Below are 27984 nucleotides of genomic sequence, written 5' to 3'. Positions count from 1 at the left end.
AATACTGTGGATGAGGTAGAACACAATATCCACGGGAGTTCCTCAGGACATTTATTCGAAGAATTCCTTTGGAATTTTGCTCTCATTCTGCAGGGAAAGAGTAAGAATTTCAGAGGATCCCTGAATTTGATCTCCAGGCTACCTAGACTCCATCTTGCTGAAGGCAAAGAAACATCCATCTTTTACCCACTTGATACCCAGTCCTAACCTGGAGCATAGTGAAGATCTCAGCAGCTTTGGCATAGTCCCACCCGTTGTCCTCAAGGCACCTGGAGTGACAGAAATAAGGTGATCAGCTCAATAGATTCAGAAAATGCCTTTGACAAAATCCAACATTACTTCCTGAGAAATGCCCTATGAAGAGTAGAAATCAAGGGAACATATATTAGCACAGAAAAGACTTTAAATAATAACCTTATAGCCAACATTATACTATGCATCTCTTTTCAATACAGTGTTTGAAATCTTACTTAGAATGGTAAAAAAAAAAAGTAAAGGGGATACAATTAGGAAAGAAAAAAGGGAAAGCATCTTCTTATTTTTAGATGACATGATTCTATACTTAAGGATATACCTTAATTATTCAACTGCAAACTTATTTTAGAATTAATACTTTCAGCAAAGAGGTGAGATACCAAACCAACATTCTTAGTCTTTCAACATACCAATGACAAACAAACTGATAAAGAAATTATGGGAATAATTCCATTGACAATTGCTTCAAAAAAAACTTGGAATGTACCTAACTAAGGAAGTGAAATACCTGTACAATGAAAACTTAAAAACACTACAGAAAAAACAGAGGAAGAAATTAAAAACGATGTATAGACCCCCTATTCTTATAAATCATAAAAATAGTATTGTAAAATATCTATTCTACAAAACAATCTACCAATTCAATACAATCCTGCTAAAACTTGCAACTCTATTATTTACAGAAATAGGAAAGGCAATCCAAAAATTCATATGGAAACACAAAAGCATCTGCATAGCTAAAGCAATTCTGAACAATAAGAATACTGTTAGAGGTATTACCACACTTGACCTCAAGTTATAGTAAAACAATCATAGGAATAAAAACATCAGGGTATTGACACAGATATAAACCATGCAACTATAGTCACCTGATTTTTAGTAAAGCTAAAAAAATATAGATAGAGAAAAAAACACTTTCTTCAACAAATGATCAAAATCCAGAAAATCTGCATATCCATCTGTAGGAGAATAGAACCAGATTCTTCTCTCTCTCTCTGCATAAAAATCAACTCCAAAGGGTCTTGACATATAACCTAAAATCCTGTACCTTCTAGAAGAAAAATCATCAGTTTACTACAGGATATAGGTATGGGCATAAGGACTCCTGAATGTGACTCCAGCAGCTCACCAGCAATTAACAAATGGAACTTCATAAAACTAAGTTTCTATAGAGAAAGAAAACTGCCAAATGAGTGAAGAGGCAGCCTATAGAAAAGGAGAAAAGATTTGTTAGCTATATATCTGATAAAGGATTAGTAACAAAAACGAAACTATAAATTCTGTATGTTCCTGCTATACTACCCCTAAGCATAACAAAGAACTCTATGCCCTACAACAGAGATGCTTGTATTTCCTTGTTCATAAGAGCTCTGTTCACTAGCTAGGCAATAGAACCATCCTGGATGTGTCCACTTACTGATAATGAAAATGTGGTACATATGTACAGTGGTATTTGGATGTAGAAGATGGCTGTGACCCAAGCCCAGAAAGACAAATTCTGTATGTTTTCTTTCCTAGGTTTGAATTTAGATTTCTGTACTTAACTTTGAGTGCCTATAGAAAGCAGAAAGACAAAAAAAGAGCCGTGCAGGGGCACAAAATGTGGAGATAGCAAAACACATATGAGGGTAGAAGGGAATGCTGGCTATGAAAAGCTTAAATGGGGTTGGGGTATGGCTATGGGGAAAATACAGGTAGGAAATTAATGAAAACTAATGATACAAGGAAAACACATAGCAATCTAATATTTTATAAACTAAAAATACAATTTAAAATGTTTTTAAATGTTTTATATTGACATATTATGTATAGGAGTATTTTGCCTGCATGTATGCATGCATATTATGAACATGCCTCATGCCTAAGGAGTCCAGAAGAGGGCATCTTATTCCCTGGATTAGAGTTACAGAGAGTCATGAAGCACCATGTGTGAAGGGCTCTAGCAGGCCCGAGCATGGCAAACACAGTGCCACCAAGTTTTGCCTTTTGTTTTTCTCCTTCTTAGTGAACTGTTAGATTGCATTCCTAAAGCTAGCCACCAAGGTCTATTCCCTTATTTGGCCCATGTCTCATTCCCGAGACTGATCACCAAGGTCCAACTATCAAAACATCAATGTTCAACAATCAAAATTTATTATTTTGATTAACCTAATTAAAACACCCAATCAGAACTTACCAACACGTTTTAGCTCATTATAAAACAAACCTCCAGCTTTTCCTCTTAAAATGAACACCTGCTGCTGTTTCTCTGCCCAATTCAGATTCAGCCACCTTGTCTATTTGCCTTGCTTAACAAAGGATCTCTTTGCATTTGGTTTGCATTGGGTGTGTGATCTGTGTCTAATTGGGGTCCTAGGGGAAGCACACCACAGTATTCAGGTCCCTTCAATGTGGGTGTCAGGAACCAAATCTAGGTTCTCTGGATGAGGATTTCAACATACAAGTGTTCTTAACTGCTCATTCCTTCTCTAGCCCCTCATTTTAAAAATTTAAGCTACAACACAAATCATAACTAGTGGGAATGGAGACACACTTCATGGATAGTGTTGTTCCTATGAAATTTTGGAGGAAAGCTCATTAAGACACAGAATGTTAAAAGGGAAGTAAAAAAAATTGAGATGTTTTAAGAGAAGAAGACCTTGTGGACCCCACCACCACATGTTAACATGTGTATTTTCCTTGTTCAGCTCAGGTTTAGGCAGTCATGTTGGTGAGAATTTATGGGTGTAGCTTCTGACATTCCTGATAGAATCTCACACAACAAACTCCCCATGCTGTTGTCTCTTAAAATCTTTCTGCCCCCTCTTCTGCAATGGATGATCTCTGGGCCTTATGTGCATGCAACTAAGGAATTCTGAGAAATGGAGAAATAGTCTTCTCCAGGGAAAAGCATACCAATTGGTTATGAAATACCAAACTGTCAACCTCAGGTAAATAAACATTCAAACAACACAGAATGAGCAGGTTGTATTTATGTATTTAGGAATGAACACACACACACATGTGCGTGCACACACACACACACAAACAGCGACAATTAATGAAAAAGAAGCTAGATTCACCAGGCCCCCTTCTTTCCCAAACATTAAGGACTGCTAAGAGACACTAGCAGACCAGCTGAGATGCCTAGAAGACACAGTCGAGCTGAATAGCCTGGAAGGAGAGTTGAGCCCAGCTTCCTAGAAGCAGCTCAGAATTACAAAGGACACTCTTTACCCTCTTGAGTCGCTTACAGGTTGTGCAGTGCTGCTATGGGTTTTGGTGATGCAGCTGTCTGAGTCTTTTATGCCGAGTAAGCCCTCACCCATATTCCTGTTTAAGTAATGCCAATAAAACTCACTGTTTTACCAGGTTGGACTTTGGTGGTATCAGTCCTTTGGTCTGTCATCAATTCCCTATCTGGGTGAGCAGACAGTTGTTTACAGCTCCACAGGAATAGTGCCACACAACAGGTAGCTCCTCCCTGAAGTCATATAGGCTTTTAAATTAAAAACCCTGGTGCTCAAGACCTCCTATAAGTTGTTCATCAGAAAAATCTTAATAGCACCCAAAAGAATAAGACAGAATAAGACTACCTAACGACATTCTGCTATGCTCATAGATCAATGTTGTGTTCAGCTATCATCAGAGAAGACTCCTACAGTAGAAGAAATAATTACAGAGATCCACACCTGGACAATGTGCAGAGTAAGAGACCCTGGAACAGCCATCCCTGAATAGGAGATATCCATTAAATTCCTCCTCCAGGGGCTCAGGGATCCCCATGGAAGAGGAAGTGGAAAGATTGTGAGAGCCAGAGGGGATGGAAGACACCCAGGAAACAAGGCCTTCTAAACACAGCAGGACCAATACACATATGAACTCACACTGACTGGCAGTGCACACAGGGCCTGCACAGGTCCAGACCTGATGAAGTCCTAGGTGCAAAGAGGGGACGTGGACACAAGCCTGCATCTCTAACCCAGAAGCTATCACCAATTGATAATCACTAGCAAATGGAAAATTAGTTTTCTCCAAAGGAATCTCACTGCATATATAAACCACTTTTAAGGCCAGGCCTTGTGCCCAGCATTAGGTAACTAACAAAAAGCAAACTCAGTGGCATTTTGGGAGGTTTTTTTGTCTGATTAGACTTTGTTAGGGTCTCTGAGATTTTCCTTGCTTTTTAAAAATTTTACAGGTCATTTGCATATATATATTGCATATTTTGACTTCCAGTTTTGGGTTCTTACAGGATTTCTGTGTGTGTCTGCACCTTTATGCGTTTCTTGTGTTTTTTCAAACTTTAGCTCTTTTTTTTCCTGTTGTTTTGTCCTATACTGGTTTTTCTTCTCCTTATCATTATTAATATTACTTATTTAGATGTCTATTTATATTCTAAGGTGAGAGAGACAGAAATGGTGTGTACTTGAGTGTTTGGGAGAAGTGGGGAGAATATGGAAAGAGTTAAGGAAACCTTGATCAGAAGAACAGATTATATTCTGTAAAAAATACATTTTCAGTAAAAAAAAAAAGAATACAGGCTCCCACCATTGCCCTTGGTTGCTCACTGTAACCAGATGGTAAGGACTTCCTGCTGAAAGCACCACATGCTTTGCTTATTGTAACATGAGGTTTCGCTTGTTGGGGTTTCTGCCCTGCCCAGTTCCCACAGCTGACAAGTCCCAAAGAAAATCACACAGAGGTCTCCATAAGTTATAAATGGATTGGCCCATTGGCTCAGGCTTCTTATTAGCTCTTGTAGCTTATATTAACCCATTATTCTTATCTCTGTTAGCCACATGGCTCAGTAACTTTTTCAGCAGAGTAGGTCACATACTTCTTCTTCAGTGGTCTGGGCAGGACTCTGGGAAGAGCTTCCTTCTTCCCAGAATACTCCTGTTCTCATTGCCCCACCTCTACTTCCTGTCTGGTTTTCCCGCCTATACTTCCTGCCTGGCTATTGGCCAATAAGCGTTTATTTAAAATATAATTGACAGAATATAGATGATTGTCCTGCACCACTTCCCCCTCTTTTTTTTTAAACAAAGGAAAATATGTGACATACAGATTATTAGAAATGGGTTGAATCAAGATGTGAGAGTTAGCGAATAAGAGGAGCGAATAAGAGGCTAGAGTTTATGGGCAAAGCAGTAATTTAATGAATATAATTTCTCTGTGATTATTTTGGGTGTAAGTTAGCCGGGCAGGATGTAATGATGGGGCCCCACATTCCTCACAACAGTTTGGTGCCTCAACGTGATCGACTGACTGCACATAAAATCTGAGAGAGTGTCAAAAAGAATACAGAGTTTAACAGAGTTTTTGCTGTTTGCTGGCAGTGTGCCACAGAAAGTTTTTCCTGACTCAGCAGCGGTACAAAAAAACAAAAAGCTGTGCCATGCAGTTTTAAAATGGGACTTCCTGGAATGTGCTGCCAGCACGAACTCTGGCTATGAAGCATTTCAATGGTTTTTATGGGACTGGATGTTTGTGTGCCCGCTTGGAATTGTGAAGAAAGTACTCTGAGACCATGCCAATGACTCAGTGCTCCCTGCCTGGGCAGGCAGCTGAATCAGGTCTACTAGGTGTGCACAAGCGGGATAACATGGTAGATTCCTACCACCATACACAAAGATGTTTCCAGGCTGCACAGTGCTCTGAGTGGCAGATTTGGTTGTAACTCAGATAGAAAGTGTTTATGTGTTGCACGCTAATTGTCCAGGTTGGACTACTGAGCACAGCTCCTGACTGGCAGCCCCAGAACTAACACTGGTGGTGCTTCCACCATTTTAAAATTGGAGAGAGCCAGAGCCAACATCCAGAGCAGCTGCAACCAAGCTACTTAGCATTTTAAAAGCTCTTCAAGACAGTAGAGAATTAAAGATTCACAATAAGACAGATTCAGACATAAAAGACCTCTAAATGGGTCACAATGTTGGATAAATGTACAGAGGCTTGGGAGAGAGAAGAAAAGGAGTATAGAGAGTCATAAAATAAAGTTAATACTTTTAAAAAAGGGTAAAGTTTTTAAAGAGACAGGCAGTAAAAATATTGATAGATTAAAAAGAGTAAAGAAAAACAAGCCACGTAAAAATGGAAAATTCTCAGAGTCTGGATTATGTATTTTATTGTTTTCTTTGAATTTTTGACTGTAAAGGAGTTAAGTACAGAGAGATATCTCATTTTATGGGCTGCCAAGCTAAACCAGCATGTATATTATAAAGATATCTTGACTTCAGAATTTGGGTCTAAGGATATGGTGCTTTGGAAAAGAGGTTCTTCTTTTGTTTTCACAGAGGATGAGACCCTGTGGATTCCTTCTAGACCAATATGGTACGATAGACCACACCTGATGGAGGAAGGTCATTCCCACAACACACACCGTCCTGAAAGGTTGCCATAAACACCCTCAAAAACTTACTTTGCTCAACTGCAGACTGAGATGAACCTAGCATACAGGATACACCGTGAAAGACCTGATTAACAGTGCCCCCATACAACATGAAGCAGTTTGGAGAGAAAAAACTATGCCCATATTCCCAAATATTGTTTATAGATGTTCTTTTATATTTAAAGGGGATATGATATATATATATATATATATATGAATAATTTGCATTGGTATGGATTTTACTTTATTGATATAAATTTAAGGTCATTCTTGCTTTATGTATATTTTTGCTCTTAATTAAGGTATTGTGATTGTGTAGCTTATTTAAAAATGTGATGTATAATTAGAAAATATAGGTTGTTAATGGATAATCATTGATAATAGTCAAGCTTGTAGTCATGTTAGTTAGATTTTCAAGACATAAAGAGATGTATTTCAGTTAGTTAGGCATTCTTCATATCTTTCAAAGACTACAGAATATGGCATTTAAATGTTTCAATAACTTAGGGCTTTTCATGACAATGAGACACATCTGCTCCTGGCACACCAATCTACTTCAAGAGGAAGATGGGCATCAAAGAGGCTCCTTATGGAGTTCGTTAGCCATTTGGGCAAGAAACTGCTCTTGCCTGGACTGATGCATAAACTGGACAGGAAGAACCTGCAGAGAGATGACTGCTGAACTTGCCTAAAGGTGAGATGATCCTGATTCATAAAAGAGTCTGTGAGACATACTGCAGGATACAGAAGAAAGTGACTGAATTGTCTTTGAAATTTTCTGTTTCATGGAAAAGTCTGCTGGATACTATGGGCCTGGATGCTCCAATGGTACAGAAGAACTTTGGGTGACTGTCCAGGCAGTGAGATGTCTCTGTCATTTCTAGAATTTTGGAAGTTACTTACTTCCAGTTTACATAGGTGATGGAGGAAGGTCATTGGTTAAGTAATAAAGAAACTGCTTGGCCTCATAGGTTAAAACATAGGTGGGAGGAGTAAACAGAACAGAATGCTGGGAGGAAGAGGAAGTGAGCTCAGAGACACCATGCTCCCCTCTCCCAGGCAGACGTGATAGCTCTGCTCTCTGAGGCAGACGGTGATGCAGCCAGCCACCAGGTCAGACATGCTGAATCTTTCCTGGTAAGCGCCTGGTGGTGCTACATAGATTATTAGAAATGAGTTAAGAGGCTGAAACTAATGGGCCAGACAGTGTTTAAAAGAATAGTTTGTGTGTTGTTATTTCGGGGTATAAGCTAGCCAGGCGGCCGGGGTGCTGGGGACGCAGCCCCGCCACTCCTTAATACAACAGAGAGGCGCCCAGCGTGGTAATGAACTCCTTGTAAAACCTGAGAGAGCTTAATTTTAATCAGACAAAAAAACAGAGTTTAACACAGCTTTTGGCTGTTAGTTGGTGGCGTGCTATAGAGAGATTTCCTGATTTGGCATCAGCAGCAGAAAAAAATCGCTGCGCCATTTTAAAGCACGGCTTCCTGGGGCTGTGCTGCCAGCGTGAACTCTGGCTTTAAAGCATTTCAATGGATTTTATGGGACTGGATGTTTGTGTTCCCGCTTGGGATCGGAAGGAGAGTGCTCTGAGACCATGCTGATGGCTCAGCGCTCCAGGCCTGCACCTGGGCAGACTGCAGAATCAGGCTTAGGCAGGCAGAAGAGCAAGGCGGATTCCTGCCGCCATACAGAGACGTGTTTTCAGACTGTGCAGTGCTCTTGAAAGACCCCCGTGGTAGGCAGTCTTTCAGACTGGGGAGACCCTCCCAAGGAACAGCGAGACCACTCTCCGGATGCAAACAGCAAGAGGCTTTTATTGAGTACACAGGTACTTGGGGCGGCTTAGTCTTTCGGGAGACAAGCGCGCGCCTGCAGACTGGGGGAAGGTCTTTTTATAGGAAAGAGGGCAGCAGAAGCAGATTACAGAAGCAAATGCATCGTTAGTGGTCAGTTGGAATGGGGCAAGGGGCACAGGTGGTTTTTCCTCTCCCAGCACAGATGTATGGGAACAGATATCCTGTTAATTGATGTCCTGTCCTAATCTATGGATATAAAGATCCTGTTTTGCAGCCAGGGACCCTGACCTTACTCTGCACTTACAGTCGTTCGTCAAAAGCTTTGTGAAATGACGTTACAGCAGATAAGCTGGGATCTTTCATAGGGGGAGTTGTCTCTTCTGTGAATTACTGATATTCTAAGTTGGGCACATGTGCTGACTATAGGCATCCTGTTTCCCTAAGCAAACGGGATGTTCTCATTAGAGCAGGCCAGCTGCGGGTTCCTTATCGCTTGGGGCCAGATGGCTGACCGGCTGACCGCAGATATCTCGCCTGGCTTCTCCGCCCTTGTTCTCAAGTCGAACTTCCCTGCTCTAATTACTTGCGTTGCTCCAAAGTTTAAGCCTTGCAAAATGGCGTTACTGCTGCTTAATGAGTGGGGGTCTTTCACTCTGCGTGTCAGATTTGGCTGTAACTTGGATAAAAGAAATTTGTGTGCTGCACGCTCAGTCTCAAAATTAAAGTGCTGAGTGCCGCTCCTACCTGGCGGCCCCAGAGCTAGCACAAAATGGTACGTCCTCCATTTTGAAATTTTCCTGACTCAGCAGCAGGAAAAAACTGGCTGTTTTAAAATGCCGGCTTTCTGGGCTGTGCCGCCATTGCGATCTCTGTCTGGCTCCTGCGAGAGACAGAGCTTTTGAATGGAGCTTTTGGAGTAAAGCTCTACGGCTTGCTTGATGGCAATGTGGCCTGCTGTGTGCCTGGAACTGTGTGTGGCTCAGGGGCACCAAATGGCTCTGAGGCAGGAGCGGCTTGGCTCAGCTCTGCCATGCTGAACTGTGCTGGTCTCAGGCAGGAACTACCGTAATTACCGTAAAAACAGCGCAGACACAGGTGGTACCGTATTACTTGTACATGGTGCAACTTAAGTTTTTAAGAACTGCTTAACATTTTAAGAAATGCTCCTGGATAGTAAAAAAAAAAAAAAAAATTACGGATTCACAATACGACAGATTCAGACACTGTTGGATGAATGTACGTAGGCTTGGGAGAGAGAAGAAAAAGAATATAAAGAATAAAGTTAATGTCTTAAAAAATAGGGTAAAGTCTTTAAAGAGAGAGTACAGATAGTTAAGAGATTAAAAGATATAAAGAAAAATAAGCCACGTAAAAATGGAAAATTCACAGAGAGTCTGGATTATGTACATTGTGTTTTCTTTAAAAATTTTGACTGTGAAGGAGCTAAGTACAGAGAGACATTTCATTACATGGGCTGCCAAGCTAAACCAGAATGGATAAAAGGATATTACGATTTCAAAATTTGGGTCTAAGGATATGATGCTTTGGAGCAGGTCTTCTTTTGTTTTCACAGAGGACCAGACCCTGTGGATTGATTCTATCCCAATATGGTATGATAGACCACAACCTCCCGAAAAGTTGCTGTGAACACCCTCAAAAAATTACTTCATTCAACTGCCAACTGAGATAAACCTGGCACACAGGTTACACCCTAAATGATCTGATTAACAGCGCCCCCATTCAGCAGGAAGCAGTTTGGAGAGAAAAAACTGCGCCCATGTTCCCAAAATATTATTTATAAATGCTCTTTTACATTTAAATGGGGAAATGATATAGGTATGAATAATTTGCATTGGTATGGATTTTAAGGTCAATTTTGTTATATGTATATGTATTTTTGCTCTTGATTAAGGTATTGTGATTGTGTAGTTCATTTTTAAAATGTAACATATAATTAGGAAATGTAGGTTGTTAATGGATAATCATCAATAATAATCAAACTTGTAATCATGTTAGTTGGCTTTTCTAGATGTATAGAGATATATTTCAGTTAGATAGGCATTCTTCATATCTTTCAAAGACTGCAGAAAATGGCATTTAATGTTTTAATAACTGAGGACTTTTCATGACAATGAGACACATCTGCTCCTGGCAGCACCAGCTAATTCAAGAGGAAGATGGGCATTGAAGAGGCTCCTTATGGAGCTTGATAGCCATTTGGGCAAGAAACTGCTCTTGCCTGGACTGTTGCATAAACTGGTCACAGAGAACCCACAGAGAGAGGACTGCTGAACTTGCCTAAAGGTGAGATGGTCTTTCGGGGTTCCTGCTTCATGAAAGAGTCTGCAAGACATTCTGCAGGACACAGCAGAAAATGACTAAACTGTCTTTAAAATTTCCTGCTTCATGGATACTATGGGCCTGAAGGCCGAAGGTGGATGCCCCAACGGTACAGAGGAACTTTGGGTGATTGTCCAGGCAGCGAGATGTCTCTGTCATTTCTAGAGTTTTGGACCTCTTATTTGCTTAGGTAATATTATATCCTTCTGGAGTCTTTGATGAAGTTGAAGAATGGATAGTTATAGTTTTCCTTAGTTATGATAAAGCATAAAATAGATATAAATACTGTAACTGTAATTCTTGCTTGATAACTGTTTTGTTATATGTAATTTTGCTATGTTAAAGTTAAAGCCTTTCCTTTTTGTTTAAACAGAAAAAGGGGAAATGATGGAGGAAGGTCATTGGTTAAGTAATAAAGAAACTGCTTGGCCTCATAGGTTAAAACATAGGTGGGAGGAGTAAACAGAACAGAATGCTGGGAGGAAGAGGAAGTGAGCTCAGAGACACCATGCTCCCCTCTCCCAGGCAGACGTGATAGCTCTGCTCTCTGAGGCAGACGGTGATGCAGCCAGCCACCAGGTCAGACATGCTGAATCTTTCCTGGTAAGCGCACCTCGTGGTGCTACATAGATTATTAGAAATGGGTTAAGAGGCTGAAACTAATGGGCCAAACAGTGTTTAAAAGAATACAGTTTGTGTGTTGTTATTTCGGGCTATAAGCTAGCCAGGCGGCTGGGGTGCCTGGGACGCAGCCCCGCCACTCCTATTACAACACATAGGTAATATTATATCCTTCTGAAGTCTTTGATAGAGTTGAAGAATAGATAGTTACAGTTTTCCATTGTTATGATAAAAGATAAAATAGATCTAAATATTCTAACTGTAATTCTTGCTTGATAACTGTCTTGTTATATAATTTTACTATGTTAAAGTTAAAGCCTTCCTTCTTGTTTACACAGAAAAAGGGGAAATGGTGTAGGAGGTTCTTCTGTCTATCTGTCTATGTGTTGCTTTCATTTGGTGAATAAAGAAACTGCCTTGGCCTTTCTATAGGGCAGCACTTAGGTAGGCGGGGAGTCAGAACTGAATTCTGTGAGGAAGAAAGAGAGTCAGAGAGAGAGAGCAACCATGAAGCTGCCAGGTCAGACATGCTGAATCTTTCTGGGTAAGCCACGACCTCGTGGTAACATACAAATTATTAGAAATGGGTTGAATCAAGATGTGAGAGTTAGCCAACAAGAGGCTAGAGCTTATGGGCCAAGAAGTAATTTAATTAATACAATTTCTGTGTGATTATTTCGGGTGTAAGCTAGCCAGGTGGGACGGAATGAAGGGGCCCTACACTCCTCACAACAGGTTATAAGACACAGGGAATTGAAGATGCATTGCAACTGGCAGTTCCCCTCCTGCTGGCTGCCATTCATAACTGCCAGAAGCTGAAAGGTAGATTGCTGGAGAAGAAAACTGGCCAATGGTCTCATCTAGCTGTAGACCATACGTGCTACAATATCAGCCTGCTGGATAGGATATGCCCACAATGCAACAGTGGCATGGATATTTTGGGCATGAACAACTGTTCTGTGATTGGACTTGAAGTACACTTCATGTGAGGGAACACATATCTGATACTATAAACCTAGTCAAAGTTTATGGTTGAAGGCCCAAGGGGAGAATACATTAATTTCTTTACATGTTATCCAGCTACTTTTTAAGCATTTTTAAATACTTATTGACTAATATGTCTCTCAGGCTGGGGCAAAAGGTAATGGTTTAGACTTCTATCTGGTTAAAATGATAATGAGAGACTGACGAGCATCCAACCTTAAACAGAGCCTAAATCAAATCTCTGTCCCCTTAACAGAAAGTTTAAGAATGAAAGGATGAAAAAAAGTATCTTGAACTATTGTGTTCTGGATAGTTGTATGTCAACTTGCTACAAGCTAAAGTCATTTGAGAGGAGGGAATCTCAATTAAGAAAACATCTCCACAGCCAGGCGGTAGTAGCATATGTCTTTAATCCCAGCACTTGGGAGGCAGAGACAGGTGGATCTCTGTGAATTCGAGGCCAGCCTGGTCTTTGAGAGCTACTTCCAGGACAAGCTCCAAAGCAACACTGAGAAACCCTGTCTTGAAAAACCAAAAAAAAAAAAAAAAAAAAAAAAAAAAAAAACTCTCGGACCAGTTAGCCTCAGTGGTGAGCAATGCATCCGTGGCCAAGATTAAGGTTCGGGACCTGCGTGGCAAGAAGGAGGAGGAACGGCTAAAACAACTGGACAATTTGAAGGTGACAGGTGGCGCCGCTTCCAAGCTCTCCAAGATAAGAGTTGTCCACAAATCCATCGCCTTTGTTCTCACCGTCATTAACCAGACTCGAAAGGAAAACCTCAGGAAGTTCTACAAGGGCAAGAAGTACAAGCCTCTGGACCTGCGACCCAAGAAAACTAGAGCCGTGCGCCGCTGGTTCACCCAGCACGAGGAGAAGCTGAAGACAAAGAAGCAGCAGCGGAAGGAGGGGCTGTACCCCTACACAAGCATGCGGTCAAGGCCTAATGGAAGGGCAATAAAGTGCAAGACTGGCAAAAAAAAGAAAAACCAAAAAAAAAAAAGTCTCTACAAGACTGGATTGCTGTGGAGTGTTTTCTTAATTAGTGATTGGTAGGGAGGGCCCAGCCCATTGTGGGTGGTGCCATCCCTGGGCTGGTAGTCCAGGGTTCTATAAGAAGGAGGACTGAGCAAGACTTGGAGAGCAAGCCAGTAAGCAGTACCCCTCCATGGCCTTGGCACCAGCCCCTGCCTCCAAGTTTCTGCTCTCTTTGAGTCCCTGTCCTGATTTCCTTCAATGATGGACTACATTGCGGAAGTGTAAGTCAAATAAAACTGGTTCCTCCCCAACTTGCTTTTTGATCATGGTGTTTGGTCAGGGCAGCACTAGAAACCCTAAGTCATCCTGCTATCCAGCTATAACATGGCCATTGCAACCATGAACAAGTAGAAGCTATGGAGAGTTGCATAAGATTGGGCCCTCTGCTTTCTATCATGGGTAGAGGAGGTGCCCCTAAGTTCCAGGGTGTTAATGACTGTTAATGTTTGGTGAAAGAATGGGTGCCATTTTCTCTAATAGTGTAGCCATTACTATTAAAAGGGGGGAAAGTTTCAGAGGGAAAGGAGGGGGGAATGCCAGACAATAATGGGGTGAATATAATCACATTTATTTTATTAAAGTGTCAAAAATAATGGAAAATTTTGAAAAATGAGTTGAGAAATTCAAACTAGAACTAAGCAAAATAATAAAATTATTACATGAATCCTCAAATAAAAAACCATAGACTTCTGAGTTGTCCACAACCTCAGTCTGATCTTCCATTTCATTGATTAAAGCCATTTCCCAACTACTACTGAGCTGAACTCTTTCTCTCAACTTGGGTCTCATAATATTCACTTTACATATTTGAGGGACTTCAGCATTGGATGTATGTATTTATGACTGCGTTATGTTACTTTCTTTTATTCAACTCATTCCTTGTATAACGACTTCCCTTATACTTTAATTTTTGTTTTTGATTTAAAGTTTATTTTCTTGGATGATAGTGTCTAATCTCACTTTTTTGGTTTTCATAAATACAATAATCTATTCCTTCACTTGGTGCTGATAAATGTACTTAGAGGTAGAGGGTATTTCTTGTAAGCAATGATAATTGGGTCTTTATTAAATCAATTCAATTATTCCATGTCTTTTTATTGGAGGATCATACCCATTTGCAGTTATGGTAATTACTGATAGGTAACTTCTTGATACATTTATACGTTTTTATAAGCAGTTTTATTGTAGCTGCTTTCTTTCTCCTTCTCTTATAGTCTTTCTTGGTAGTTAAATGACTTACTCTAATAGGAGGTTTTCCATCCCATTTACTTAATAGTTTGGTTTGATCTGTTATATATTTTTGCTCTTTTAGATATCACAAGGATTACAAATACATATTTAATTACAATGGGGTATTCTGAAATATATTAGCACATTCATGGAGATAAGATTATAAATAAAGGATAAAATAGAAAATACACTCCATGATGATATTCACTAGTTACCTTCCATGTCTTCTGTGGTGGCTTGAATGAGAATGGCCCTCATATCTCACATATTTGACTGCTTAGTCACCAGGAAATAGAAGTGTTTCAAAGAATTAGGAGGAGTAGGCAGTGTGGCCTTGTTGAAGTAGGTGTGGCCTTGTTGGAGTAGGTGTGGCCTCATTGCAAGAATTATGTCACTGAGTGTGGGCTTTGAGGTTTCAGAAGCCCATGACAGGCATGGGCATATTCTCTGTCTCTGACAGGATGTAGCTCTCAGCTACTTCTCCAGTGCCTGCCTGTATGCCACCATGTTCCCTGCCATGATAATAATGGACTAAGCCTCTGAAACTGCCAGCAAGTAGCCAGATAAATGCTCTATTTTATGAATTTCCTTTGTCATGGTGTCTCTTTACAGAAATCAAACAGTGACTTAACTAAGACATATCCTTATACTTTGAGTTTTTATATCTTACTTTACAGCTTTCTGTATTATTGACTTTAGGTCATTAATTATTTTTGTTTTAATTTTTTTTCATAATAAAGGTATTTGTTCCTCTTTATTTTTCTTCAAATGAGAATTTTTCTCAATTTTACTTTGGGATATTTAATGTTAATACACAGAAATGCAAATAATTATTGCATATATTAATCTTAGATCCTAAAATCTTCACGAATTTGGTTTTTCACTTCTAATAGTTTCTTAGTGGATTCCTTATGATTTTCCATATACAAGATATGAAACATGAATATTATAGTGTTTTAAAAGTCTTTAAATATATCAGTATACATTAGGACATACTTTCCTGAGCCCACTTTGGGGAAAGGAAATAACCTAATTATTTTTGAAATTGCCTACAAAGTGTCATTATTCACTTGATCTCCCACCCCACTCCACCCATTTCTTTGCACACCCAGCACTCACTTCTGAGCCCATGTAAGTTTCATTCTAGACTGCATAGAGAATGACTTCACCATTTCTTGCTGCTCTTCAGAAAGGGGAGAGTTGGCTGGGATAAAGGCATTCTGGATCTCCCTGGGGCTGGTATTCCTCACAATCAGCTTATCATTCATGATGCAAATTCTGGAGGAAAAATAGATAAGTAAAGAAATGGACATGGCTACATTACTAATGCTAATCCTATAATAACTGTCAATCACTAATTGAGAGGTTTCCACATTCCATCTATGCCTGATTCCTAAGATCCTTGTCTGTTTTTCTCTATCCACCCCATATAAAATTCAACTTTTAAAGGCTAGCTTGGCTAGATTTGTGAATTTAACTCCAAAGTATTTACCCTGCACAACAAAGGAGGGCCTTGAATCAGAGATAAGCCCAATGTCTTGGCCAATGACATAGCATGAAAGAACATAGTATTCTGATCCCAAGGCCCACACTTTCAACTAGCAAGTTAAACTGCTGGATCTACTTGTTGGTTTTCTACAATATTGAAAATGCTCTGAGAATTACACCATCATATTGTCACACCGCTAGCTTTGGGCAGGGACACGATTATCCAGAAGCAACATAGCACACTGACCTTGAATTGTTGTAATGGGTAGTGATGAAGATCCGTGTGAAGGCACGAATGTAGCCTTGATATTTCCCTTCCACTTCAAGGACAAAAAACAATAATGTTTTCTTAGAATAGCACCTTATTTACGTACTCACACAGCATTCTCAAGTCAGGTTCTTATGCTGAAGGGGCCAGGACCAGTCAGTTGCTGGCTCTGAGTCAGGAGGTTATGGCAGGAATGAGGAGGGCAACAACAGTAATAATTTACTCCCATTTGATGTGCCCACTACCACATTTTGGACCCTGTGAAAATCCCTTCAAGTGTTTGATGGGTCTTTTTCCCATCTATTCACAGAGATGAGTTTAATTAGTCATGTGTTACAAACCAAGAACTGGAGATGTTAAGAAACTGGCCCAAAGCTACAGAATATGAAATTGGAATGAGCATCAACAAAGTCCATAGCCTGTGTCCCTTACCTGTGAACTATGAGGCAAAAAGGTATGGATTAGAGTCAATTAGGATGGTTTGCAGGCAACAGAACACGGAAGAGGACAGGAAGGAAAGGTGCAGAATGAAAGAATCTGGAAGACTTCTCAGAGGTATCCATGCAGGGGAGGAAGCAAAGGGGACCAAGACAAGAAATTCTACAGATACTCACCCTCCTTGAACAACCCATTGACAGAAAAGCAGATCATTGTCTCCTGAAAGGGAAGACGGAATAAGCTATGAGCTCAGGATCTACAAACCTTCAGCTTTCTGGGTATAACCTACAGAAGAACCAGGTACTCACCGTGTAGAAACACAAGTCCACCAAGAAAGAGCATAGATCATGCTGAGTTTTGGGTAACAAACTAAGAGAATCCACAATGGTGTGTTTTGTGTGCCTCAGCAACCTCATTCGCATGTCTACAGGGGAGTGAAGAAAAAAGATCACGGATATGATACAACCTGGCCATTGACACCCCCCAATTTTTCTCTTTACTTCCCTACGCTGCCCTGTCTTCTCCACCACACTTACAGGAATCTTGTATCTTCTTTATATCTCTGTTATGTTTGAAATACTCTTCCAGGTTGCTCCTAGGAGAAATGAGGAGCAGAACTCCATGTTCTACCCAATATAGGCATTTTCTGGGGAGAGGCATGCCACTCCACAACAGAGCCTGAGCTGTGATACTCACAGGTCTGGGTTATTGAAGTTGGAAGAAACAGTAAGGGAGAAGCAGGCTTCATCATGGTAAGCAGCGAGGAGACGAAATCGTTCTCCATTGTCATAAAACGAGTAGTATCTAGTAAGGGTAAAGAGAATAAGATAAGGGGACAGCTTATTTCTGTGGTCTGAACCCTAAGTGAGACATAAAATTTCCTATGGGCAAATGTGAAAAGGCAGTCCAGCATGGCTAAGCTTTTTCACCTGTCTTGTAGTCCAAGGTATACTTACTCCTTGAGAAACTGTAGTACTAGATTTTTTATGGGTTCAGTTTCTGTACATGTTTGCTGAAACAGAAAATCATTTCAGACTACAAATCTAATAAAGCCTCTTTTGCAACAGCACAAATCTTTCTTAGTCCTTTCTCACCTTGCTTAACTGTGGGACTTCTATGTCCATTCCTGTTGGTACTATTAGCTCCTTGCCGTCCTGGGGAAAGGAAGAGGAGGTTAGCAGTACATAGGGTAAATGGCACTGAATATCTAAGAAGACCCAGAAACCCAAAGGGAAGAAAAGGGCCAGAGGCAGGGTTTTCATTGCCCCTGGAAATTCCAGGGGTAATAAAATGAGCCTCTGTCTTATGGAGTTGTGGAAATCCCTATTTTATGGAACCTTTGTGTGTCTGTGTTGCTTATGAATACTTTTCCAGGGAAAATATTGATGTTTTTCAGGAATCCATATAATCTAAAATAGATGATGGTCTGATTCAAACATGTAATCTACACGAGAAGCAAGTTTTAAGGCAGGCATGAAGATAATTTATGAGAGGAAGTAAAGACCATGTTGAAGGTAGGCACTTACCAGACGCAGCAACTTGGGAAAGAGGTCCCGTATGGCACTTTCCAAAAACCAAAAGCCAGAAGAAGTGATTGGTAGTTCATGGTTAGCTAGCTTTTCTTCCTTTTGGGGCTTCTGCTTCTCCTCCCTCTTCTCCCCCCTGAGTAGCTCCCACACACATTGCACTGGCATCTTCTCCAGAGTCAGAAGAACCAACATTGGGGGCCCAGAGTTCATGGCTTTTTCCTCTCCTTGCCTGTATCTTTTCCTCAGAATACCCACAAAAGAATCTGCATGAGCAAGGCACTAGGTAGGAGCCCAGGGCTCTGCCACCTTGTTAGATATACAGTGTCCTACAGGATGCTGGAACAGGAGTGAGGGAGGCAGGCTCAAGACTCAAGAAATGGAAACATGGGGATGTGGTAACAGAAATGAAGTTAAAGTAACGTGTGGGAGATGTTGGGGAGACATAAAAGGGAAGAAACAAAATAGAAGAGACCCAAAAGGAATGGGAGATGATCTGTCTGGCCTAGTGCTAGATGTCAGGGCTTATAGGTAGGTGGGTAGGTAGGTAGGTTAGTTTAGTGGTAAGTAGGGAAGGAAGAAGGGAGGGATAGCGGCCCCTGGGAGGTCTGTCTTTCTGTCTCTTCAAACTCTTCTGCTCTCTGCAACCCAGTGGCAGCCCACTTTTGGATTTTTGATCTGGGAGTTCATGTTTCCCTTCAAGGAGGGTAGCACTCCCAGCAATGGGACAGAAAAAGTTATGTCCATGTCAGCATTACCTAGGGTCTCAGCCTTCAGCCTAGAGCAGGACAGCCTTCAGGGCAGCTTGGGACAAATAAAGGACAGTTGAGAGACAAGAAGAGCAGGCTTCTCTCAGTCCAGGAAAGGGGAAATGGTGTAATTGGGATGCTGCATGGGAGGGTTCTGGAAGAATGTGGGTGTTCTGGCAAGTGATAACCAGTGCAGATTAGGTGGAAGGAAGAGGGACAGGGAAGAAGGAGGGAATTTCTGAGAGCATAGCTGAGCATACAGAGAAGGCAGAGCCTGTTTTCCTCCGAGGACCAGATACACCTACTCTTGCAAAAGTACATATCAAGAATAGCTCAAGCTATAAGGTAGTCAGTCACTAGAGGCAATGGTGCCTGTGATAGTTTTGATTGTGAACTTGAACTAAGGCAGAATCACCTTAGTAGGGAGTCTTAGTGAGGAACTGTCTAGACTAAGTTGGCCTTTGGCATGCCTTTGAAAGAATTTCTTAATTGGGATAAATGGTGCTGGAGAATTGTCTGTATTCTGTCAATCATGTTTTAAATAGACACTGATTGGCCAGGCAGGAAGTATAGGTGGGTCAACCAGACAGGAAGTAGAGGTGGGGCGATGAGAACTGGAGTATTCTGGGAAGCAGGAAGCTTCCTCCGCACTCCTGCCCAGACTACCGAAGAAGCAGCATGTAATCTACCTGGCTGGGAAAGGTACCAAGCCATGTGGCTAGCATAGAAAAGAACAATGGGTTAATATAAGCTACAAGAGCTAATAAGAAGACTGAGCTAATGGGCCAATCAGTTTATAATCTTATGGAGATCTCTGTGTGATTTTCTTTGGGGCTTGCTGGCTGTGGGGTATTGGTCGGGACAGAAACCCAACAAGCCGGCCCTCATGTTACAGGATAAGTCGGGGAAGACCGACCCAGAACATAAGTGGCACCATTTCACTGGCTAGGCTTTGGGCTGAATGGAAAGAAATTGTGAGCTGAGCCCTAGTATGCATTCATTAATTCATTGCTCTTTGCTCTTGACTACTGATGTGCTAGGAACAGTTGCTTCATGTTTCTAACACAGTTAACTTTGAAGCAATGATGAGCCTGCAACTGTAAGCCTGTTTCTCCCGCAAGTTGCTTTTGTGTATTTCATCACAGCAATGAAAAATGAAACTATGACAGTGGCAAGGAAGGGGAAAAGGACTTAGCAGGCATTATGTACCTTATATAGTCAGACTGATCTGAGAAGTGGCTGCAGAAGGGGTTCCCTTCCAGCCAAAGCTCTTCCAGATTCAGCTCCTTCACCTTCTCCAACTCCCGAACTGTTTTCAGCTGAAAAAGATAGAAAGGAATCGGTAAAGCTGTCTCAAGGAAAGAGAAACCTTGGGGCCTGGTGACTGCAGCCTCTCCCCTCCCTCACAGGTTTGTCTACCTGCCTTTTACCATAATCCTAATGTATACCACCACCCACGCGCAGCCCAACCCACATCTGGCTCCCCTTCTCACTTTATTTTTGGAGAGGTTCAGAATCTTAACTTGAGGAGTTTTCTCTATCATATCTGACAGACCATCCAGCTGGTGCAATTTGTTGTTGCACAAGTTCAAGGACAACAGCTTTCGGGGAAGGAAGAGTTAAAAGTATGGTTACTCTTGTAGTGCCTTGGTGACACATGTTCCCTTCATCCCATCCCTTCTAACCCTCTACTTAAACAAATGCACTGAATCTATGGTCTCACTTCAGGGATACTGCTTTGAATGATCTGTAGTGTTGCAACCATGCAGCTTCTTCGATTCAGCATCACGTCAATGTCATTGTCCAGAAAGTCTTCAGAAAATGGAACAAAAGTAATTAGAAGGCTGTCAGTGGTCTATTTAGATCAGCATTGGTACAGATAGACACCCTTTCCAAGCTGCCATCCCTATGTTTTCTTCTTAGGACGATCCATCTACCCTCACATGAGCTAGAATTTCTTTAGTCAATCATACCTTTGTCAAAGCGGAATCTCTCAAGGTCCAGAGATTTCTGAGAGGCATCATATCGTTTCATCACCGTCACCTGCAGAGGCAGAGGTAGTGAGAGTGGCTGTAAGACTGGAGTTCGGAGTGTCAGGAATGTCAAGGAGTAGGAGGAAAAAGAGGCGGGTCTGGGAAGAAGACACACAACATGCTTCGCATCTGCATTACCTTTAGCTGCTCTATTTCTTCTGAGGTGAACTTACTCTGCACAGAATAAGGTACAACAGAAGGATTGATGAAGATAGATATCTGTGAGGAGAGACAGAGAAGTACTATGATCTCTAATTCCAAAGATGATGCTCAGCTCCTGGACAGCCACCACCCTTTTCAGAACTAAGTACAGAGAATGCTGTCAGTACACACCTTTTGATTTGTCTCATCACAAAGTTTATTGTTGATATCCCTCAATGCATAAGCAGTCCTAGCATTCTGGACAAAGAACCGGGCCCGGTGTTTGTCATAGTGGAACTATGGGCAATGAAAGGGGAAAAAAAAAAAACAGAAAACAGCAGCTAGCTCCTGCTGAGCCTGGCCTCCCTCCTCCATTCCCTTGGGTTCATCTGGCTTCATCAGCCTTCTTACATCAACAGGGATGAAAGCCACACTGCAGAGGTCCTGTATTGAATTCATTAGCCATGTCTTGTCATAGTTTCTTCCATTTGGAATCTGTATTTACAAATAAAAAATGAGGAGAGAAGAGAGAGCATGAAATCAGAATGGAGAACAGACTTAATTACCAAGTTTCTTTCTGGACCTTCTTCCCAGCTTTAGAGAACTTCTAAGGGGACCTCTGACATGGTTCTTTGACTTTTGAGCTAAACACAGACTTCCATGATCAATGATTCTCAACCCGTGGGCCTCGACCCTTTGGATGTTGAATGACCCTTTCACAGGGGTTGCAGATCAGATATATTTATTTACATTATGGTTCATAACAATAACAAAATTACAGTTATGAAGTAGCAATGAAAATAATGTTATGGCTGGGGTCAGCACAGTATGAGGAACTGTATGTATTAGAGGGTCCAGCATTAGGAAGGCTGAAACCCACTGTTCTCTATCCTTCTTCTCTTCATGCAATAATTTCTCCAGGTAATTGATTTGTTGTGATCATCATGATCATCCTTCTTTTAGGATCCAGAATATTCTATCTAATTCAGACCTTATTAGGATACTCACTGAGACCTAACACAGACATTATTAGGATACTCACTGAGACCTAATGCAGACCTTATTAGGATACTCACTGAGACCTAATGCAGACCTTATTAGGATACTCACTGTGACTTTGAACCAGCTACCCAGGGTTCCATTTTCAGCAACTAGCCCCAGTTCACTCTCTACTTTATTATCTTTCCACACAGTGTCTTCATTGCTGTATTTTTTTCTTTTCCATCTGGGTCCCATGGCATAAGGAGTACTAGAAAAGAGAGAAAAGCAAAGTGATAACTAATAAATAACTTAAATCAGTTTAAGAAATTATTTTCTGAATCACCCCCTCACTAACACCATGGCTACAGTTAGCGCTGCTAAACTAGCATTCAGTCTCTACCACCTCATCCTTCACTTTTCCAGTGAAGGAAGAGCAGCCACAGCGCATGAAAGAGTCGCACAATCCCAGGGGCTGCCACTTGCCAAGTAAGCTACTTGGCTACAAACTATGTTACTCGGAAGTCCTCCTGGACATCCCTTATTGCCATGTTTTCACTATTCTCTTGGAATTTTGAAGATACAAGCACATACCCAGGATGCTCAAAATGATAGTTCTTTCGGCCAAATTTATGCCTGCTAAAATGCAAACTTGTCTTTCTTCTATAAAAACCGTGGTTGTCATTCATGTTGTATTCTGAAATTGGAAACAAGTTTGAAGACACATCACCGTGTTTAATATAATATGAGCAATTTATCATTGCGAACCAGATATGTATGCTTTCCCTCTGATTAAAAAAGCTATATTATTTTCCACAATTCCTCCACCTTCCCCCAATGCCAGGCTCCTCATCAAATAAAAATTCAGGTACAAGGACTAATTATCCATTTCTTCTTCTTCTTTTAAAAATCATTTTGATCTGGAAGGCAGAGTATGTTGAGTTGAGACCACCCAAAAGGGCAATTAGTTCTAGTCTTAGGGGAAAAAAAGACATTTTGGTGGGTGGAGGAAGATGGAAGCTGAGTGTTATCTTACAGTGATAACTCCCACAGACATACTGAGTTGAACAAGTGTTAAGGCACAGCACTGCTAGAACGGATATTTAAGATAACCGGGTGAGATACCATAGTGCCTGCTTTTAGTTTAAAAACATGAAGCCATGCACTGAAGAAGAAAAGCACTATCTGCAACTGCTCTCCCCCATGTCCAAGAAGCCCAACATGAAAAAGAGGCCTTCTGACTGGTGAAAGAGAATTATGTTCAGGTCTTAGAAGTGAAATGCAATATCTAGCTAACTAACTTAGAATCTATTGTTGGTCAATGACCATACTAAGCTTTACCAAGAAACCAAGACTTCTGTCCCGAGGTATAAGAATAGTATTGTACCATAAAGTAAAAGGACTGCCTCAACTAACTCTTCTCCAACATCCAGTGGCTGAATGGGGAGCAAAAACTAACCTACTGGGAACTTGGCATGAAAGCTTGCTTAGGGTTTTATGTAAGAGCCAGTCCTAGCATGACAGAACCAACCTCACCATGTAAAGATGCTAGGACTTTCAAAAGAAGCCATTCCACACTGGCTGTCTGCCATTAGTCTCGCCCCCAGTCCTGTAGCAGACCGCTGGCAGGAGTCTGACTTTCCCACCTACCTCCAGTCCCTGTCGACTCCACTGAACTTTAAAGGAGGCCTCAGCTTTGCTCCTTCTTTCCATCCCCTTGTGTCAGCTACAGATTCTCAACTATCTGGGACCGCCAGTGGCCACACTTGGCAGAGACTCATGTAGGTGACTCACACCCTCTTTCCTTTCCTCCACTACCTCTCCAGTCTCACCTTCAGTCCAGTGACAGCCTACTTCAACTCCACCCACTGGAGACTCCAGCTCTTGGTTAGACCCAGGGCTCCCCTAATGCTTTTAGGCCTGTCTTTCCAGATAATTGTTTGCCTTTCCCTAACAAACATACAGGATCTCCTCTTCCCACCACAGCCCCAACTCCCTGTGGACTCTAGCCCCAGGTATGAACAGGATCTTATTAGCTCTTTCCTGAAGCCCCTCTCAGTCTTCTCTCCTAGGCCACCTCATAAGGACATACTTTAAAAATCTGTACTCCAACAAACTGAAAAAAAAACTAAAATAAATGGAAATCAAAAGGAAATACAGAGAGCCGTAAGGACATACTTTAAACATCTGTACTCCAATGAACTGAAAAAAAATCTAAAATAAATGGATAAATTTCTTGACGTATACAACCTACCAAAGTTAAATCAAGATCAGATATGCAATTTAAACAGACTCCATAACCTCTAGTAAAGTAGAAGCAAAAATTAAAGCTCATCAAACCAAAGCAAACAAACAAAAACAGGGAGAGAAGAGTCAACACAGAATTCTACCAGACCTCCAAAGAATTACCACCAACACTCTTCAAGTTCTTCTGAAAAATAGAAACAGAAGGTACATTTGTCCAATTCTTTTTACAAGGTCACAATTACCCTGATACCTAAACCATGCAAACACCCAACAAAGAAAGTGAATTATGCAACAATTTCCTTTATGAACATAGATAAAATTCTCAATAAGATACTGGCAAATCAAATCTAAGAACACATCAAAAAGATAATTCACCAAGATCAGGAAAGCTTCGTCCTAGAGATGCAGGGATGGTTCAACATACATAAACAGATAAATATAATCTAAAGATTTAATTTTAAAAATTAACTTTTTTTCTGTTGGCTTTTTTAAATTAATGGAATTTTAGCTAAAAGGACCAAGGAAAGTGAAAAAAATGTTTTTGAAGACTACTATACTATGTTAAAAATACTAAATATACATACATTTGAGAAAAATACTCCTTTATCACATTCCATATAAATTCCTATAATATGAATATCCTTTCACCTGAATGACAGGATGGCTCAGATTTCCTGTAAGATAGAGTCCACTGTCGTTGCTGTAGCTCAAAATCAGTGTTGTGCAGAACAACCGGGGAAGGCCTGTGATAAGAGAAAAATAAAAGTGGTGTGTTTGCTAATAAAATATCACAAACTAGAATGCTTTCCATCTTTAATACAATATTTATATTTATTTTATCTTTTATACAGGCTCCCTCACCCATAACCCTGGCTGTCATATACTATATCACTATATACTCCTTCCTGGTCTCAAATTGCCAGCAATACTCTTGGTTTTTGCCTCTCAATCACTGGAATTTACAGGCATGGGCCATCAACCACATCTAACTTTAATACATTTAAATATCTCAAATCCCCACAACAGTAGCACTATTTAAAGCTATTTTAATATGTCTCACTAATAATTTTACTTAATAAGCTTAAAAATATGCCACTAATGATACATAAAGTTATAGAGAGTGTTTGCAAGAGGCAATGAAATAAGTGGTGATCAGAAACTTGGGGGAAGGAGAATAAAGGGTCTGGCTGGAGCTTAAGAAAGTTGGATTTCCCTAATCCAATAAGATTACAGCATACCACGCGCACTTTGAAAAACAACTGAATTTCAAGTAACATTCAGAAACAAGCTCTACATGTTTACACTATGGCTAGGTTCACATTCACAATACTTTAAAAAGTCGTTCTTTCTCTCTTACATTAATCAAAAAAGAGGCAGAAAGGAAGACTGGATTTGGAATGATCCCTAGGTACTGACATTTAAGAAGTCGAGCACTTGGGAGGTAGAGGTGTCACTTCCCTGTGAGTTTGAGGCCAGCCTGGTCAACAGAGCTAGTTCAGGACAGCCAGGGCAACAGAGAGAAACCTTGTCTTGAAAAACAAACAGACAAACAAAAAATTAAAACAAAACAAAAGTTGAGCAAAATAAGTCGGACTCAGAAAGACAAATAGTACATTTTCTCTTAATCAGAATGTAGATAAAAACACATGTATGCACACACACACATACAGACAAACATACACACACACGAAAGAAAAGCAGAGAAACTATTGAGGGAAGAGGACTAAAACGAGGGAAAAAATGAAAGATAATGGGGGTACGAAAATTTCTGGGTGTTTTCTCTCTCAAAAAAGAAAAAGAAACAGAAGAAGGAACTGAGATGAGGACAGGGCAAAGAAAAAAGGGGAATGATAAACATGAACAAAAATTCCTAAGAGGAACTGTTAGTTTTACAAGCTAATTTTTTGTTTTGTTTTTCGAGACAGGGTCCTCTGTAGCTTTGGAGCTTATCCTGGAACCACGCTGGCCTGGAACTCACAGAGATCCACCTGCCTCTGCCTCCCCTCCCGAGTGCTGGGATTAAAGGCGTGCGCCACCAATGCCCGGCTTCCAAGCTAATTTTGAAAAGATGTACAGACAAAAAAAATCACACAGTGATAAAGAAAAGCTGAGGCTACCGAGAGGAAGGCATCCTCCTGGTGCAGCAAGGCCCTGAAAAGACTGCTAAAGTTTGAATTGCTGCTGCTGCCCCCTGGCTCCCTGACAAGCTTTTCCTGCCAAGGCTTGCTGCTCCACTCCCATCCTGTCCCAGACTGAGGGACTGAGCCTCTTCACCTCCCCACCGCGGTCTGTCCTCAGCACTTCCCCCCCCTCCCCTCAGCACCGCTTTGCCTCTCCTCCCTCCCCACCATTGCTTCACCTCTGGTGCGCGGCTTTTCGGTGGCCAATTCGTCTCCCCTGGGAGACTGCTCCCCTCCCCGCTCCCTGTGCCGCCCCCTTCCCCTGCCGCTTCACCTCCGCAACTAGGGTTCACCTCTCCTCCTGACCCTGGCCACCCCACAGGGGCCCGCTTCTCCTCTCCCGCCCACCTTGTTTCCTCACAAAGGCTTTCCCATGGCGTCTCCCCACTGACGTGTCCTCACGCCCTCCCCCGCCCCTCCCCGCCCCCCCCCCCCCCCCCCGTGCCACCTAAGACAAGGCCACTTGGCGCCTTCCCCTGTCCCCTCCCCCCGCCCCCCGCCACCGCTCCTGAGGCAGTCACTTCGCCTTCCCGCCAAGGCTCTCATCCCAACCCACTACTTCGTTTCCTCACTGTGTCCCCGGGCTGCATGCAGCTCGCCTAGGTCGAGGTAGTCTGTCACTTAGCCTTTTGGGTGGCCTTTGCTTTCCCCGCTTAGCGGCTTTGCCTCCTTGAGGTGGCTTCGGCGCTATCGCTGCCAAGTGTGCTTTGCCATCGCCGCTTTGCCTTCCAAGTGGCTTTCCCCACTCACTTCGCTGTCAAATCCTGAGATCCTGAGATGGTGGGTCCCTGCTGCGATGCCACCCTGCCACCACTTTTCCTCCCCTCCATGGCTGCTTGTTTGTGCTCTACTCTCTCGCCGCCTTCCCGCCATTTCCCTGCCTCCCAGCTTCCCACCTCAGCTCTGAGGGTCACCACCACAGAATTAGACCTCCACTGACTCCTGGATGAGAGTCCTGGCCACCTCACACAATGACACAGGGGTTCTCTGTCATGAGAGGTTAAAGTTCAGTCACATTCATATTTGCCTCTAAAGAAACCCCTCACCTCGGCATCTCAGCAGGTTATACCCAAACAAACCCATAGAACCATCTCGGCCTTCCACCAGAAAACCACTTACCCCATCATCAGGGAGAGAAAGGTTGGCGAGAAAGCTGAGAAAGGAGCTCACCATACCTGACTTTGAAACGACTTAATTCAAACTGTACCTAGAGATGAATCCGGAAGGAATCGTAGCTCGCTCTAAAATTTCCCTCTTCCTCAGATCTGCCGAAGCCACCATCAATATAACTTAAGACC

The 27984-nt window shown here is 41.7% G+C and overlaps 2 protein-coding genes across 2 annotated transcripts; one reads left to right on the top strand and one right to left on the bottom strand.

The window, feature by feature from the left end:
- Positions 1-51: 51 nt before the first annotated feature.
- LOC121436681 (nuclear RNA export factor 2-like) lies at positions 52-27740 on the bottom strand. Its single transcript, XM_041636682.1, has 22 exons — positions 27733-27740; positions 25155-25249; positions 22854-22956; positions 22392-22530; positions 21693-21776; positions 21474-21578; positions 21279-21359; positions 21081-21150; positions 20831-20919; positions 20601-20708; positions 20317-20426; positions 18359-18395; positions 17927-17986; positions 17789-17844; positions 17529-17636; positions 17369-17427; positions 17141-17256; positions 17009-17051; positions 16374-16446; positions 15758-15916; positions 209-269; positions 52-87 (listed from the first exon to the last, which is right to left on the bottom strand). The coding sequence occupies exons 1-22, from the start codon at positions 27738-27740 to the stop codon at positions 52-54; spliced, it is 1800 nt and encodes a 599-aa protein (XP_041492616.1).
- On the top strand, positions 12506-15331 carry LOC121436678 (60S ribosomal protein L35-like). Its single transcript, XM_041636679.1, has 3 exons — positions 12506-12529; positions 12950-13305; positions 15316-15331. The coding sequence occupies exons 1-3, from the start codon at positions 12506-12508 to the stop codon at positions 15329-15331; spliced, it is 396 nt and encodes a 131-aa protein (XP_041492613.1).
- Positions 27741-27984: the final 244 nt, after the last annotated feature.

This window comes from Microtus oregoni, unplaced genomic scaffold, assembly GCF_018167655.1.
Source record: "Microtus oregoni isolate MIOR12 unplaced genomic scaffold, Mior012 000050F_002, whole genome shotgun sequence".
Lineage (NCBI taxonomy): Eukaryota > Metazoa > Chordata > Mammalia > Rodentia > Cricetidae > Microtus > Microtus oregoni.
Note: the sequence above shows the minus strand (reverse complement) of the source record. Positions and strands in the feature narration are given on the sequence as shown.